Source organism: Gobio gobio (genome assembly GCF_949357685.1).
Source record: "Gobio gobio genome assembly, chromosome: 17".
NCBI lineage: Eukaryota > Metazoa > Chordata > Actinopteri > Cypriniformes > Gobionidae > Gobio > Gobio gobio.
This window is the reverse complement of record NC_137110.1, coordinates 48019131-48034869: the sequence shown is the minus strand read 5'-3', so window position 1 is coordinate 48034869 and position 15739 is coordinate 48019131. Positions and strand designations below refer to the sequence as shown.

Sequence of the window (15739 nt, the reverse complement as noted above, 5' to 3'; positions counted from 1 at the left end):
ATCTCTGGCATTTTGTTATAATATATTTATTGTACATACTTGCTCTTTAAGCTGCTTATCCGCTTAGAATTTGCTCAAATTGTCCAGTAACAACAAAGTACCGTGGTATTATTTACGGCACCATGATAATACCATGTTTTATGTGCACCTGACAGCCTCCTGGTGCCACTGTCCTCGTACGAGGACATTTTATTGTACTGAACACCATGTCACAGTTTTAGGTTTGGATGTCCTGTAAAGAGCACATTCAGGGCTTTTCAAACATACTATTTGTTTTTGAGGTTTCAACTCATTTGTCTTTAAAAATGACTGAATGATCAAATTTAGCACTCTTATGGAAATGATAATATTTTGTAATTATCATTTAAATCTGACAAATTTTCAAATTGTTTGTTACAAATCAACATCTCAGGAAAATGTTACAGGGTTTCTAATCAAAATATGACTTTCTGTTATGAAACGGGCATTGATTTCATATATGTCCCTAGTGGAAACCGGGATTTAAATCGTGTTTATCAGGGATTCTGGGAGACTCAACAAGTGAATAAGGGAAATTACATATTACAAATATCCGATGTTATTATGAAAATTATTGCACTCCTTTTTTCATGACATGTTGCTCCAAGACCACATGAATATGCAATTTAGATGGTGTATAGAGACATTGCATCTTTAAACAAAGCGTGGTTTAAAAAGAAATCCTGAAAACTAATTGGTGAATGAAAACAACCCCATTGTTTTTGTCATTTTTACTTTTAAACAACCGAGTCCCGTTGTCCACTTGCGAGGACATGGCATAACACATGAATAAAACATAAATTTTCAACCAAAAAAATCTATTTGTTTCTTATTGAAAAAAAAACTAAATTCAAAGTTTTAAGTATACCTTGTAGTACTGCGCTATATCATAAGAGTAAGTGTTACATACGGTAGTCATTAATTATAAAGGCATGTGGAAAGGTGGCAGGTAACATGTCTTTATTCTTTTTAGCGAAGTTGATTGAAAACACAATATTATATTTTTGAAATGTAACATTTGCAGAGAAAATATTTATCCGAGTAGAAATTTCTCCACAGACTAGCAGCTTCCGTGCCACAACAAAGATGGCCGCTCGATCCGTGTGTGAATCTCATAGTGTGGCCACGCCCATGGTCGGGTTGCGCATGCGTACTGCAGATCTAAGACTTTTATTTTGAAATTCGCAACAGAAAGTGCGATAGTCGATTACAATTTGTTTACGTCACTGCATTATTGAGCTCGAGGAAGCGACTGACGATTCATCGAGCTCTCGAACTTTGACAAACAGTGACTTTTCTCACCGTTTCGTTGTGTCTAAGTGCATGCCGTTAAATCCGTTATTCTTCATGCATATTTGTAGTGAAGTGTAAAGGGCCAGAGTTAGCTCGCCTGCTATCTGACTGCATTGAGCTGCTGTCAGGTCACAGCGACAGTGAAGTGCAACACTTATCGATCAACATCAAGGAACCCCTGGAGCTTCTCCATCGATCTTCGTTGATTGTGAGTGATGGGGGCCCACAGGAGCGAGGGACGCCGGGATTGGCTCCAGCAGGATTTCTCTGAGCAGCAGGTTCAGACAGTGGTGAGTCAAACTCGTGTCATCTTCATCACCATCACCGTCTTCATCGTCATTCTCTGTGTGTGCACCATAACTGAACATGAAACTTGTGGAGAACATTTCCGGGTCATATTTCATCACAAAAGAAAAAGAAAACATACTTTGCACAAAGAAAAATGAAGCTTGCTTTTTGGACAATTTTTAAAAAATAATTTTCATGATAATTAAGTATCCAGATTCTTATTACTGGAATGTTTGATCAAATTATTTTCTTTTAATGTTTTTTATAGTTTTTAAGATTATATTAGTCTCTTGCTTATACAGTACCGGTCAAAGTATTTGTAATCTTCAGCTCATCAAGCCTGCATTTATTTGATCAAAAATACTGGAAAACAACAATGGTTTTCAATTTTAAAATACTTTCAAATGTAATTTATTCATGTGATCAAAGCTGTATTTTCAGCATCATTACTCCAGTCTTCAGTGTCACATGATCCTTCAGAAATCATTCAGATATGATGATTTATTATCAACAAGGTTGGGGAAAGTTACTTTGAAAAGTAATGCATTACAATATTGCGTTACTCCCTTAAAAAGTAACTAATTGAGTTACTTAGTTACTTTTTAAGAAAAGTAATGCGTTGTTACTTTTGCGTAGGCCTGTCACGATAACTAATTTTTTTCCGCAATATATCGTCCCAGAAATAATTGCGATATCATTTTAAGACTATTTTATGCCGCTCAATATATATAATCCTAATATAATATCTTAATAATGCAAGTAGACCTACACACTTTCAAATGACAACCTTTTTATTCTTTAGATCATTGAAATTAAGGGTAAAAAATATATTATCCTAAATAAAAAATTGAGTAAATAGTAAATAAACATTTTCCCTTGTGAAACGGCTTTAACACTCGTCATTCTGCTGTGTTGACATTAATATGTGCACTGGAACAGGGGATCGCGGCTTTGAAATCGAGTCCATTTGGGCTTATTCTTCCAAACTGTCAGTAATTGTCAAGAAAACACTATAACGTCTCAAATGTTGCCCTTTTTCACCTGTCGATAACCGCTCTGTGAATGAAGAAACTGCCAGAGAACAACTTTCACCTCCGTCATGGAAAACATACAAGTTGACAGCACAATCGAGTAAAATGGTGACATTCGTTATCATGTAAACATAATAATGAATGGGCGATATAGTGCATCACAAAAACTAATTGAGGTCATGTACATAATTGTGCGATTTATATCGATATATTGATTATTGCGACAGGCCTAGTTTTGCGTTACTTTCTCTCACCTGGGTTGGGCTTGTTTTTTTTTTTTGTGGGTTTTTTTTTCTCTATTTTTGTGCACATGTAAAGACACCAAAATTGAAATAATAATAAGCCTCAGCCTGAGGTAAAAATGCAAATTCACGCATGTACAGTAGAGGATGCAGATAAAACAAACCTTTCAGCTGCTGCCATTCTGGATAAATGAAGAATAGGTCGTAGGAGAAAAAAAGTTTAACACTCCCCATCCCCAATAAAAAAATAAAATAAATCTAAAGTCATTTTTGCTCATGGTTTAACTGAATCATCGAAGGTTATCTGCAAGTACATTTGTCAATAAAGTCAGATTAAATGCATTTTGAATGATTTTATTCATTTTGAGGAGTACTGAATTTTTTTTGTGCAAGTGAGATGAATAAATGCTCACATTTAATAATCTCACTCTGCGCTTACTCTCGATTTTTCTCAACATGGGGACAGGAGAGCTGTCAGTCAAATAAATGTGAAAAAGTAACTCCGATATTTTTACAAACTCAATAAATTTGAAAAGTAATGCGTTACTTTACTAGTTACTTGAAAAAGTAATCTGATTACGTAACTCAAGTTACTTGTAATGCGTTACCCCCAACACTGATTATCAATGTTGGAAACAGTTGCTGCTGCTATTGCTAATATTTATTTATGACCTGTGATAGATTATTAGTTAAAAAAATAACAGCATTTATTTACAATAGAAGTCCTTTCTAACAATATACACTACCGTTCAAAAGTTTGGGGTCAGTCATTTTTTTCTTTCTTTTTTTTGAAAGAAATGTATACTTTTATTCAGCAAGGATGAGTTAAATTGATAAAAAGTGCAAATAAAGATTTATATTGTTGAGCTGTTCTTTTTAAAGCTGCTGTCCGTAACTTATTTTGAATGAGAATGTACAACATGAATCCATTTTCCAAAGCGTGTTTTTGTCTTACAGTGAATCATTATGGTACACTTATAATAAGTGTTTATATTGGGTCTATTTCACACCGGTCTGGTAGGAAGTGCTGTGGAGGAGCACAGTCCCTGCGTGAGTCGCCATAGACATAAACAGAGAGAAGTAGCTCCGGCTGCAATGTTCTTCCGCAAGACGCATGCAGTTCTGTTATATTTTTTGGGACTTCAGCTTAGTATTCCCAGAGTTAGATAAGTCCATACATACCATTGTAACTATATACAATGTAACATGATGTAACTATATCCTGAAAAAAGTATCACATTAGCGGCACAACTGTTTCAAACATTGATAATAAATCATCATATTAGGATGATTTCTGAAGGATCATGTGACACTGAAGACTGGAGTAATGATGCTGAAAATACAGCTTTGATCACAGGAATAAATTATATTTTAAAGTAGGGCTGCACGATTATGACAGAAATCATAATTGTCGATTATGCCTTGAAATTGTAATTGCGATTATTCTATAGCATTAAGCCTCTAAAGTCAAATATACATTGGTTTAGTTTCTTTAAATAAAAAAAGTAAAAATATGCATTGGATTATAATGTTATACTTAAACAAAAAATAAAAACAATGTGGAAAAAAACGTAACCTGTAGAAAGAAAGAAAAACACATTAAGTACACATAATAATATAAGTGGTCTTTTTTTGTGTGTTTGCGATTACATTTTATTAAACGGTTTCATAATTGTGGCATCAAAAAATTTGATTAATTGTGCAGCCCTATTGTAAAGTATATTAAAATAGAAAACCATTATTTTAAACTATAATAATTTCAAAATTTTTGATCAAATAAATGCAGGCTTGATGAGCAGAAGAGACTTTTACGTTAAATAAAGTAATTTTCCAAACATTTGACTGATACTGTGTGTATATATTATACTGTGTATTATTGGACTGGCTGTCAATACATTCTTGCAACTATAAACTGAGCATATACCTTGGCATTAAAAAGTACACTTTTTACAATAAAGGGGATATCTTCTATTATTTTATTATAACCTTATATTGTTAACCATGCAAGAAGAGGACAGGGTTGCCAGATTGGGCTGGTTTGGGGTCAGTTCGGTGGTTTTCAAACATCTCAATTTTATAATCTAATTGGTTAATAACAAACTCAAGTGTGCTTGTACTCCATAAAATCAGTCATCATGACACACACTGGCCCAGCGTAGAGTCAGCTGGCAGGTGTTGAAGTCACTGACGAGCACGCACTTTCAGCCAATCAGCGATCAGGAGGGAGACGCGCTCATTCATGACAGGTTTTCAGCGCAAAATTGTAGCTGTATATCAAGTGATCGCTCTGCCAAAGTGGCATAAATATACAGTAAGTTAGTAATGAGTGGGAGAGTGAACCATCTCTCAAAACGTGGATTACACCTGTGACTCAAAGACTCTTTATAAATATAACTCTAAGAGCACAGTTGAATGACTTGAATTGAAATCGAATATGACTCCTGTCCATCATGAGCACATTGATCAGGACATCTGCACCTTTTAAACCGTCTAGACTGCGCTCTACTCGTCCCGACTGCTGCTAAAAGAGGTTTGAATCAACGATTAATCGGTTAAGTTCTGCGTTATGTTCTTCACGAAATACATAACGTTACTGTAGTTCTGTCTGAAGTTAAAGCACAACACAAAGATAAACGCATTCTTGTTGTTAATGTTTTGTTGTAGTACTGTTGTACAGTGTGTGTGTGTGTGTGTGTGTGTGTGTGTGTGTGTGTGTGTGTGTGTGTGTGTGTGTGTGTGTGTGTGTGTGTGTGTGTGTTTGTGTGTTATGCCTGCTAATTACGTTGTTTATTTCAATCACTTATATTGGGCACTTTTTGCACTTAAATTAGTTTATTCTTACTTTTGACATTTGAAAATGATCATTGGTTAATATCGTGATTTTTAACAGTTTCCACTTGGACATTTTAGTCATGCATGTCTGTATTTGAATTGATTTGCCCTGTTTGATCCGTTTTCCTGGGAAATGTATTTATTTTATTTTGTCATCATTATTTTGTTTTAAGGAGATAAAATTGTGCTAATCAACCTTGATTGACATGGCAATAAAATTATATCACATTATTTTGGCAGTTCAAATTTTGGGCGTTTTTTTCTTGGATTGGGCGTGTTTTAGCGAGCTTTTGGACTGGAAACCGTCAACCCAATCTGGCAAAACTGGAAGAGGGCTGTTGTCATTTGATAGTAGCCTGGATGCCAGCCGAACTTAGCCCCGCCCACAACATTTGAGCTCGGGCAGTTCGGTCTGGACTTGATTCGTAGAGGAGTAATTATGCCCGAACAGAAACTGTTCGGATCAATGAAATTGTCAGGCCGGGCTTTAGACGATGATGGACCGATGATCAACAGTAACGCAAGCATCCACGTCATCAAAGGCGCTTGGGTTGAATTTGTTCTAATCCTAAACGGAGAACTTGTTCGTATATGCATTCACCTTTACTATTTCTTTCAGAAATGATGATCGTGTTGGTAAGTACTCTGTGTATCCTTTAATTATTTTTTTACAACACCGGCAAAGATCGTTTACACTCATCTTTTTCTTCTAACGTTACTTATTCCAGCGTGCGGGACTGCGGGCAGACAGGGTTGCCAAGTTTTTACAACAAAACCCGCCCAATTGCTACTCAAAACTAGCCAAAAACAAGCCCAATAGCTTAAATAGCATTTGGGGGGTAAAATATGTGTTATTTTGGCAGGGCTGTCTGCTAAAATTCACATTCCTGGGTCTGTATATCACATAATTTGGGTCACTTCAACCCGTGGACATGGCAACACAGTGCAGTTGAGTTCTGTTGACATTTGACAACTAACGTTATGCGTCGCTCCGTTGCTCTGATTGGTTGTGGGTCTATCCAATTGAGGTCTTTCCTGGTTCGGTTGAAACACGCCCTGTAATCACACCCCAACGGTGCAGCATCAGACTCATATTCTGACTAGAATTGAGTATGACAACGTCAGGCTAATTTGATAGCACATCCTGATTGGATCTTGGTTGTTGCATCTTTCTTGATGGCCTTATACTGTGTGTGTTTTTCTCAATGGCAGAATCCCTGGAACATCATGATCAAACACAGACAGGTGCATCGCAGGGGACGGCGCTCACAGATGACCGTTAGGTAAGTCCACTAATGTGTATGTCAAGATTAGTTTCCATTGTTACATTTCTTTCGCCTATCCCAGGTTAATACATTTGTATGACTTGTGGCTCTGTCAAAACATTGCTGTTCGACTCTGAACATGTCATTGTGTGCAGTTATACAGATCCTGTCATTTCCATGGATCTCCTGCGGACCGTTCTGCAGCCCAGCTTCAATGAAGACATCCGAGCTGTGTTCAGAAAATATATGAAGGTCAGTGACCGATCACGTTTGCTGATTTTGGGACTGGCTGTGTGTGATTACGTTGCTCTGATCGTGTGTTTTTCCTCTTCTCTTTGCGGCGCAGTTTTTTGAGAAGGCGGCCAGCAATGTGAAGGAGAATGTTGGAGGAGACGTGCAGCCCGATCAGCTTATCAGAGATGCTTGCAGAAACTGCCTGGAACATGTAAAACATAATTTATACACAAATATTGCAAATATTTAGGTTTAAAAATTGTGGTGAATCAGCCTACGAGTTAAATGTTTGGAAATGTTCTGTTTTAGGCAAAGCAGCTCTTTCCTGATGCAGAGAAAACGGCTCCGAAACCTAGTGTTGACCCCACAGTGAAGGTTAATGTTATCCAAATTGTTCTGCAATTCATTGAGAATTTCATTTCAGATGTCTGTGATAACCAGTGATGGGAATAACGGCGTTATAGATAAACGGTGTTACTAACGGAATTAATTTTTTCAGTAACGAGTAATCAAACGAATTACTGTTTCTCCCGTTACAACGCCGTTAGCGTTACTGAGAATAAAATGTGGCGTTACTATAATTGAGCTCACTGAAGCGGTTTTCTTCCGAACAGGCTCTCTCTCAGTCGGACCTGCAACGTTTTTTTTTCGTGTGTGTGTGTGTGTGTGTGTGTGTGTGTGTGTGTGTGTGTGTGTGTGTGTGTGTGTGTGTGTGTGTGTGTGTGTGTGTGTGTGTGTGTGTGTGTGTGTGTGTGTGTGTGTGTGTGTGTGTGTGTGTGTGTGTGTGTGTGTGTGTGTGTGTGTGTGTGTGTGTGTGTGTGTGTGTGTGTGTGTGTGTGTGTGTGTGTGTGTGTGTGTGTGTGTGTGTGTGTGTGTGTGTGTGTGTGTGTGTGTGTGTGTGATAATATTTACAATAATGTATTGGATTTGATAGGTGTCTCTCACATTGTCCCACAGCAACATTACAATAGTGTACATTCATGTGCAATGTTTTATAATAATAGTTTATTCTATTAAGTGTCCAATTCATTCATTTAACATATTTAATATTGGGGGCCACCAAGTTATTTGACATATTTGAACATTTGAAGAAGAAAAAAAAGTAACACCGTAGTTACTTTTATAATGATGTAACTCAGTTATTAACTACTATTTGTAAGAAGTAACTAATTACTTTTTTAAAGTAACGTGCCCAACACTGGTGATAACTTGCATGCTTGCCTGAAAAACTATAAATATGTGTCTGGTATTTTCTTAGTTCTTCTGATGTATTTTATTTCAGTTCTAAATTGTTGAATGTTTTGGTTTCTTATTCTTTTTTTGTTGTTCATTCATTCCACAGCGTTCACGGCAGCCAGACGACACCTCTGGCCAGAGAGACAGTCCCATCCCTAAAAAGGTGAAGGGGAAACACACACACACACACACTCTCACTCACTACCGTTTGGGGTCAGAAAGATTTTTTTTAAATTATTATTATTTTTATAAAGTGTCTTCTGTTCTCCATGCCTGCATTTATTTGCTCAGAAATACATTCCTGTGAATTATTCCTGTGATTAAAGCTGAATTTTCTTCAAAGTCTTCAGCGCCACAGGATCCTTCAGAAATCATTCTAATATGATTATTTTCTGCTCAAGAAACATTTATGCTTATTATCAATGTTGATAATTAGGGCTGTGCCGGTAAACGTGACAACCGGAATATCACCAGCGGTGGTCGGCTAAAACACTTTTTTTTGTATGTGAATGCTGTTTTATGTGAATATTATGACACGAGTGAAGCACAAACATTTATTTACAAAATAAATAATAGGTAAGCTATTAAATGTTACATCGCAGCCATGGAAACATATGGATTCATAACGAACGAGAGAGAGACTTTGTGAGGTGAGCCAAATGTAAGCTTTGCCTGCGTTTTGCGATCTGGTCACCCATCCACAAATTTAACAATAGGCTTACTCCATTTTATTCTACTGGACATGGACTCTCGCATTTATTTTCCCAAATCTTAATTAACGTCTCTCACAGGGGATTAAACGTTTCTTCCTTTTGTTTGCTTTTAATTAGGAGTTCGCATCATTTACTGTGGTAAAGTAGAAAACGCTGTAGGACAGATACATTTTACTTCAAACTCTATTTAACACAGTTTGTGCTTGTTATTAAACTTAAGGTGCGTCAAGTTTATGTGTATAGCGCATTTCATACACGCTGGAGATTTGTAGTTTCGCTCTCTCTCGCAGCGCATAATCAAAGAAAGCCTAAAGTTCTTGACCCTGCCGAAGATAAATTCACTCTTCATACCTTTTACTACAAGTGTCAGTTCTGGAACATCAGGAGAAAACATGAAGATATTAGAAAAGTGATGCTCTCTTTCCTGCTCGTGTCCCACATCCCTTTCAGCGCAAAACGGCATCTCTGTGGGGAAATATGAAACCAATATTTTTAAACTAATATTTAACTTTCTTATATTATTTATATTACCATTATTTACTTTATTTAAATGTTTTACAGGCTGTAGTATGTTGTTTCACTGACGGAAGTACTAAAAGATGACAATTCTGCAAATAACTGCAATTGCAGGTTTCAAACAGAGATGGCGACAAAGAGGCAAAACTTACGGACTGCAGCTTTAATCAAGCCTTCTTACCAATATGTAAATTCCCTTGAAGTGCTCATATTATGCTTTTTTTTTTTTTAGGTTCCTAATGTTGTTTTGTAGTCTTTTACAAAAGATTAACATGCATCAAAGGTCAAAAAATATATATTCTGTCTGAAAACGGCTTGTTCGAAGATTCAGTCTCTCTAAACCCCTCCTTTCCATGAGCCTGCTTTGCTTTAATTGACCGGTCGCAAATACCCGCCGCCTTTAGTTACTGTTGTATGTCCGACAAGCCTCGATCTCACACCACACCTCAGCTCTTCGCTCTCGTGATGAATGAAATCTGACTCCTGCTGCATCTGTGACGTGACTTTCGTTCGGCTCACTCACACTTTATTGAAAAGACACGTTCAGTTTTTAATTGTAGAGTTTATTATCTAACTGAACAAAATTATTTTATTACTATGAATATCAAAACGACGGTGGGGGCGGTGCCATGGTGGGCAAGTGATAACCAGTAGCCGTGGCTTTGGGAGTGGCTTCGTAGGGCAGCGGAGCAAGTGCATTCTGGGAGTTGTTGTCTTTCATCCACATGAGACAAAAATAAATGTTCTGTCTTTTCTCAGTCTAGAAGGCACCAAATTCAAAAATAATTTCACATTTCTACTACATAAATTACAGTTTAAATACACATTCATCTTCCCAGCGCTGAAGTGCCCCTTTAAAAAAACTGAAAAATCACAATACATATCATATTGGCACCCAAGTATCGTGATAGTATCAAATCGGGAGAAGGGTGTATCGTCCCAGTCCTAACACTGACACACATTGATACGAACAGTCTGAATCAATTCAAGCCTCGTGCAAAGTGGATTTGCAGTGCAGAAAACAGTGTCTTCTCAGCATGTCGACAACACAAACCAAACTCTTCCAGTCTCAGCTACAACTTCTTTTGCGAGGTTCGTGCTGCGTTCAGTAAATATCAGTCTTGCTCTTTCTGTCCGATGGCGCGCGTTCGTCTCAGCCATCTCACGGTCAATGTCCGTAATTGCTGATAATAACATACGTTGTCTTATTTTAAATCTAGCTTTACGAGCTTTCAGAATATGCTTTAGTATCAGTGCTTGTCTCTTTTCCGCAGTTTTGTTAATGACCTCTTTAGTAAACAAATAGATAACCAGCAAAAGCAGCGCTGCTTGCATCTCCTCCATACTTGTTATTGTTGCAGACAGTGTCACGCAAAAATTATTACTGTCCGTCGCAGTCCTACATCACCAGACTAATTTGCCTAATTTTCACGGTACTTTAGACCGCAGTGGAAACGCAGACAGTAGCAGGTCTGGGGGGGAAAAAGTTCCTGGTACAAATTGTTCCCGGTAATTTCGGTGGAAATGCGGCTAATGTTTGAGGGCGGGGCAAAGTTGTTCGCAGCAGCCAATAAAGACCATAGGCTGGCATTATGCAGATTTGTTACATTATGTAGATCTCAGGAAGTGAGACATTTCAGCACTTCTCAGACAATAACAATAACTTTATTTGTCGTGCACTTTGATCTTTAAAACTTCGCAGACCTTTTATACATTCACAAACATCTATTATTACGGACACTGCATGAACAGTAATATTCAAAAAAGCATAGAGACAGAGCGTATTTAGGCCACGCCCACACCGGGGGGGGGGGACAATCCAACGCTCTCCATTGACTTTGCATTGCGGGAGGCTGCCTCATTGTCATTTCGGACTTATAACAAAAAACAGAACAATGTCTAAAAGCTGATATGTGACAAGGTGTACAGCAAACAAGCTAAGAAAACACAGAAATAAGTTTTTATAAGCTGTCGACCCAAAAAAACGAGCGATTAAGAAGATAAAAGTGGATACAGGCAATACGAAGTGACGCTTCAGTAGGATGAATGGGTAAATTTTGGGATCCTGACACTCAGTATGTCTCAGTATGTGTATGTGTGCAGTAAACATTTTGTCACTGTTAAGTCAAATATCAAATGTCCGTTTTATATATGATATTTCCTGTCGTTGATTACATTCCGCTCTAGTCGCCGTAGTTCTCAGTGTAATATGGCCCGCGCGCTCTGTCTCAATGGCCTGAATCTTAAACGCTCGTTTTTTGGGTCAACATCTTATAAAAACGTCTGGGTTTTTGCTTCTGGGTTTTGTTTAGCTTGTTTGCAGTTCACTTTGTCACATATCAGCTTTTATACATTGTTCAGTTTTTTGCAATAAGTCCGAAATGACAAGGAGGCAGCCTCCCGCAATGCAAAGTCAATGGAGACGGTTTGATTGTTTCCCCCCCCCGGTGGGCGTGGCCTTCAGATTATGACGCGTGTCGCTCTGTCTCTATAATAGGGGCACTTTAATTAAATAAACATTATCACACAAGCAAGAGTGCTGTTGTTCTGAATACCAACAATCATAAATGCATGATGTTTGTTTATTTTCAGAGGAAAGGTCGTCCTCCCGGTCCCGTTGTACAGTATGACAGAACAGCCCAGTACAGCGCTCCGTAAGCTTCCTTATATTTTTTAAATCTGATTTCTCCATATATTAAATATTCATTTTAAAACATATTCCACAGAGCGAAACTCAAAGTATCGGAGCCAATAAAGAGAGAAGGTCCTAAGGTATGTGCATTTGGTTTAAAATGGCATGCTGAAATGTTTATATGATATTAATGTGTCTGTGTTGATGTCTGTATAGTGGGACCCGTCCAGACTGAACGAGGGCAGCACGTTTGTTCTGGGATCCAGGGCAAATAAGTAAGTGTACAAAGGTTTGCTCAAATGCTTTTGGGTTTTTTCACTATAGTTGACAGGAACATTAAACAACGTGATTTGGATGTATGCGTTCAGCAAGTACTGATAGTGGATGTAATTTCAGGGCTTTGGGAATGGGCGGTACAAGAGGAAGGATCTACATCAAACATGCAGAGCTCTTCAAGGTATGTTGAGACTTTTTCTGAGCATCGATTCAGCCGTTTCTGTGTTCATGTGGAAGTATCCGTAATATCTTTTGTGTCTCAGTATGCCGCTGATGCTCAGGACAAACACTGGCTTTCAGAAAGACAGCACATGAGAGCCACAGGTGGAAAGATGGTGAGTGTTTGTGTCTACAGAAATGTTCTAATAAAGCGGTAAATTACAATTCTTCATCATCCTATTTAAACTGTTTCTTGTCTCAGGCTTATCTGCTTATAGAAGAGGATATTCTTGATCTTGCCCGAAGTGATGACTACAAGTAAATAAACACATTTTCTTATCAAACAAAACTTATAAATGAATGTTAGTATGGAAGCTTTTTTAAACAATTTAAACGATAATTGCGAGACATAAACTCGCAGTTGTGAGTTATAAAATCAGAGTTGCGAGATTGCAAGATATAATCTTGTAATTCTGACTTTTTCTCTCGCAATTGTGACAATTTATATAATAATTCTGACTTTATAACTCCCAGGTGCAACTTAATATCACACAATTCTGACTTTATATCTTGCAATTCTATCTTTATAACTAATAATTTCGAGTTTATATCAGTTTATATAATTTATATTAAAGTCAGAATTGTGAGTTTCAATTATCTTTTTTATTTTTATTCATCATCATACTTTTTTTTCTCTCACAATTCTGACTTTTTCCCCCCGCAATTGCGAGTTATGATTATGAAGTCCAATGTTTTTCTCAGAATTGTGATTTTATATAACAATTGAGAGAAAAAAAGTCAGAATTGCGAGGGGGAAAAGTTGTGACTTTATATAACACAATTCTGACTTTATAACACAATTGCAAGTTTGTAACTTGCAATTCTGACTTTATAATTCGCAAATGCGAGTTTATATAACACAATTCTGACTTTTTAATTCGCAAATGCGAGTGTATATAACACAATTCTGACTTTTTAATTCGCAAATGCGAGTGTATATAATACAACTCTGACTTTATAACACGCAATTGCGAGTTTATTTAACATAATTCTGACTTTATAACACAATTGCAAGTTTATAACTCGCAATTCTGACTTTAATTCTCAAATGCAAAGTTGTAACTCACAAATCTCTATAATTCGCAAATGCAAGTTTATAACTCGCTATTCTGACTTGATAACTCGCAAATGCAAGTTTATAACTCGCTATTCTGACTTCATAACTCGCAAATGCAAGTTTGTAACTCAAAATTCTGACTTTATAATTCGCTAATGCAAGTTTATAACTCGCTATTCTGACTTGATAACTCGCAATTCTGACTTGATAACTCGCAAATGCAAGTTTATAACTCGCAATTCTGACTTTATAATTCGCTAATGCAAGTTTATAACTCGCTATTCTGACTTGATAACTCGCAGATGCAAGTTCATAACTCGCAATTCTGACTTGATAATTCGCAAATGCAAGTTTATAACTCGCAATTCTGACTTTATAATTCGCTAATGCAAGTTTATAACTCGCTATTCTGACTTGATAACTCGCAGATGCAAGTTCATAACTCGCAATTCTGACTTGATAACTCGCAAATGCAAGTTTATAACTCGCAATTCTGACTTTATAATACGCTAATGCAATTTTATAACTCTCTATTCTGACTTTATAATTCGCAGATGCAAGTTTATAACTCGCTATTCTGACTTTATAACACGCAAATGCAATTTTTATTCTGACTTTGCAAGTTTGTAACTTGCAATTCTGACTTTATAGTTCGCAAATGCGAGTTTATATCATGCAATTCTTACTTTATAAGTTTATATAATTTATATAAAAGTTAGAATTGCAAGATGTAAACGCAATTGCGAGAAAAAAGTTTTATTTGTGAGATTAAAAGACTTTTTATTTTTTATTCAGTGGAGGAAACAAGCTTCCATATGTTCCATATGAACATGCATCATCATATTTTCTCTGAATTCTTAGGGACTGTCCTGACTTGAAGCTGGATGAACTGAAACCGTTTCTGGTGCCCATTTGGATGGTGGAGAAGATGCAGAAGGCAATGGAAGCACAGAAAACAGAAAGTGATCTCGTCATTTAATGCCAACCTCGCCAGTCAAGTCGATGGACCACGGACACTCCTCAGTGTTATCAATTCAGCATAACTGTAACCTTTGTGTTGTTTGTTTGGCGATGTTCACAGTAGACCCAGACATTATGATCAAGTCGCCTGGGAATTGTTGTGTTGGAGGTTTATTTGGCAAATCAGATTTGCACATTTAATTTCATGGTACAGATCTGATTCCTTTTTTTCTATCAAAAAAAAGTGTGCTTTTTTTCATGACTTTGTATTTAAAGAATTGAATGTCTAATGAGGCACATATAGAGCCTTAAAGACTTTTTAAATTCTGTGGTTAATGGACATTTTGTATGCTTGTTTTGTGTCATTTATCATATTTTTAAACAAAAGATTTTTTACGAATTTGTCATTGTTTGTCATACCTGCTGTAAAAGGGAATTTATTTAGTCGTTTTCATTTCCCCTCTTATTTCTCACTTTTTAAATATACAGCTTTATTGTAAAGAACAAAAACAAAGCAGCTACTTCATCTAGCAGCATAATTACACAATGAGCTGTGATATTTTTATACATTTGATTTGACTGATGTATTTAAATTATTTTCTAAATGAATTTAATACCTGTTACACGTATGTTATATAACTGAAAATATAGAACGGTTTATTATTGTATGTACATGTATCTATCAATAAACGGTTTGTGCTAAATGTTCTTTTGAAAATAATTTATCAATATCAAAACAATAGTTATCGATTTTATTTGTAAAAGTTTGAGCAGAGTAGTCTGAAGAATAGTCAACGGTTATAGACACGCCCACCTGGCTGTATCAACCAGTCAGATCAAAGTGTTTTGTGCCTAGCGTCAATGCTCATTGGTTGCTATGTGATCGCTTTGTTCGTAATCTGCGCTTCTGGTTGGTTGAAATGGTGA

General features: G+C 36.7%; 1 protein-coding gene across 1 annotated transcript; it reads left to right on the top strand.

The window, feature by feature from the left end:
• Positions 1-1198: 1198 nt before the first annotated feature.
• On the top strand, positions 1199-15542 carry LOC307140413 (deoxynucleotidyltransferase terminal-interacting protein 1-like). Its single transcript, XM_079839944.1, has 13 exons — positions 1199-1601; positions 6917-6987; positions 7125-7221; positions 7316-7414; positions 7513-7578; positions 8546-8602; positions 12261-12322; positions 12395-12440; positions 12517-12575; positions 12697-12757; positions 12840-12911; positions 12998-13053; positions 14714-15542. The coding sequence occupies exons 1-13, from the start codon at positions 1527-1529 to the stop codon at positions 14829-14831; spliced, it is 939 nt and encodes a 312-aa protein (XP_079696070.1). The 5' UTR covers positions 1199-1526; the 3' UTR covers positions 14832-15542.
• The last annotated feature ends 197 nt before the right edge of the window (positions 15543-15739 follow it).

Excerpts from the sequence above, each read along its gene's own strand:
- LOC307140413 (XM_079839944.1), top strand. The coding sequence starts at position 1,527 with ATGGGGGCCCACAGGAGCGAGGGACGCCGGGATTGGCTCCAGCAGGAT. Across the intron at positions 1,602-6,916 it reads AGCAGCAGGTTCAGACAGTG|AATCCCTGGAACATCATGAT; the intron begins GTGAGTCAAACT and ends TCTCAATGGCAG. Across the intron at positions 8,603-12,260 it reads ACAGTCCCATCCCTAAAAAG|AGGAAAGGTCGTCCTCCCGG; the intron begins GTGAAGGGGAAA and ends GTTTATTTTCAG.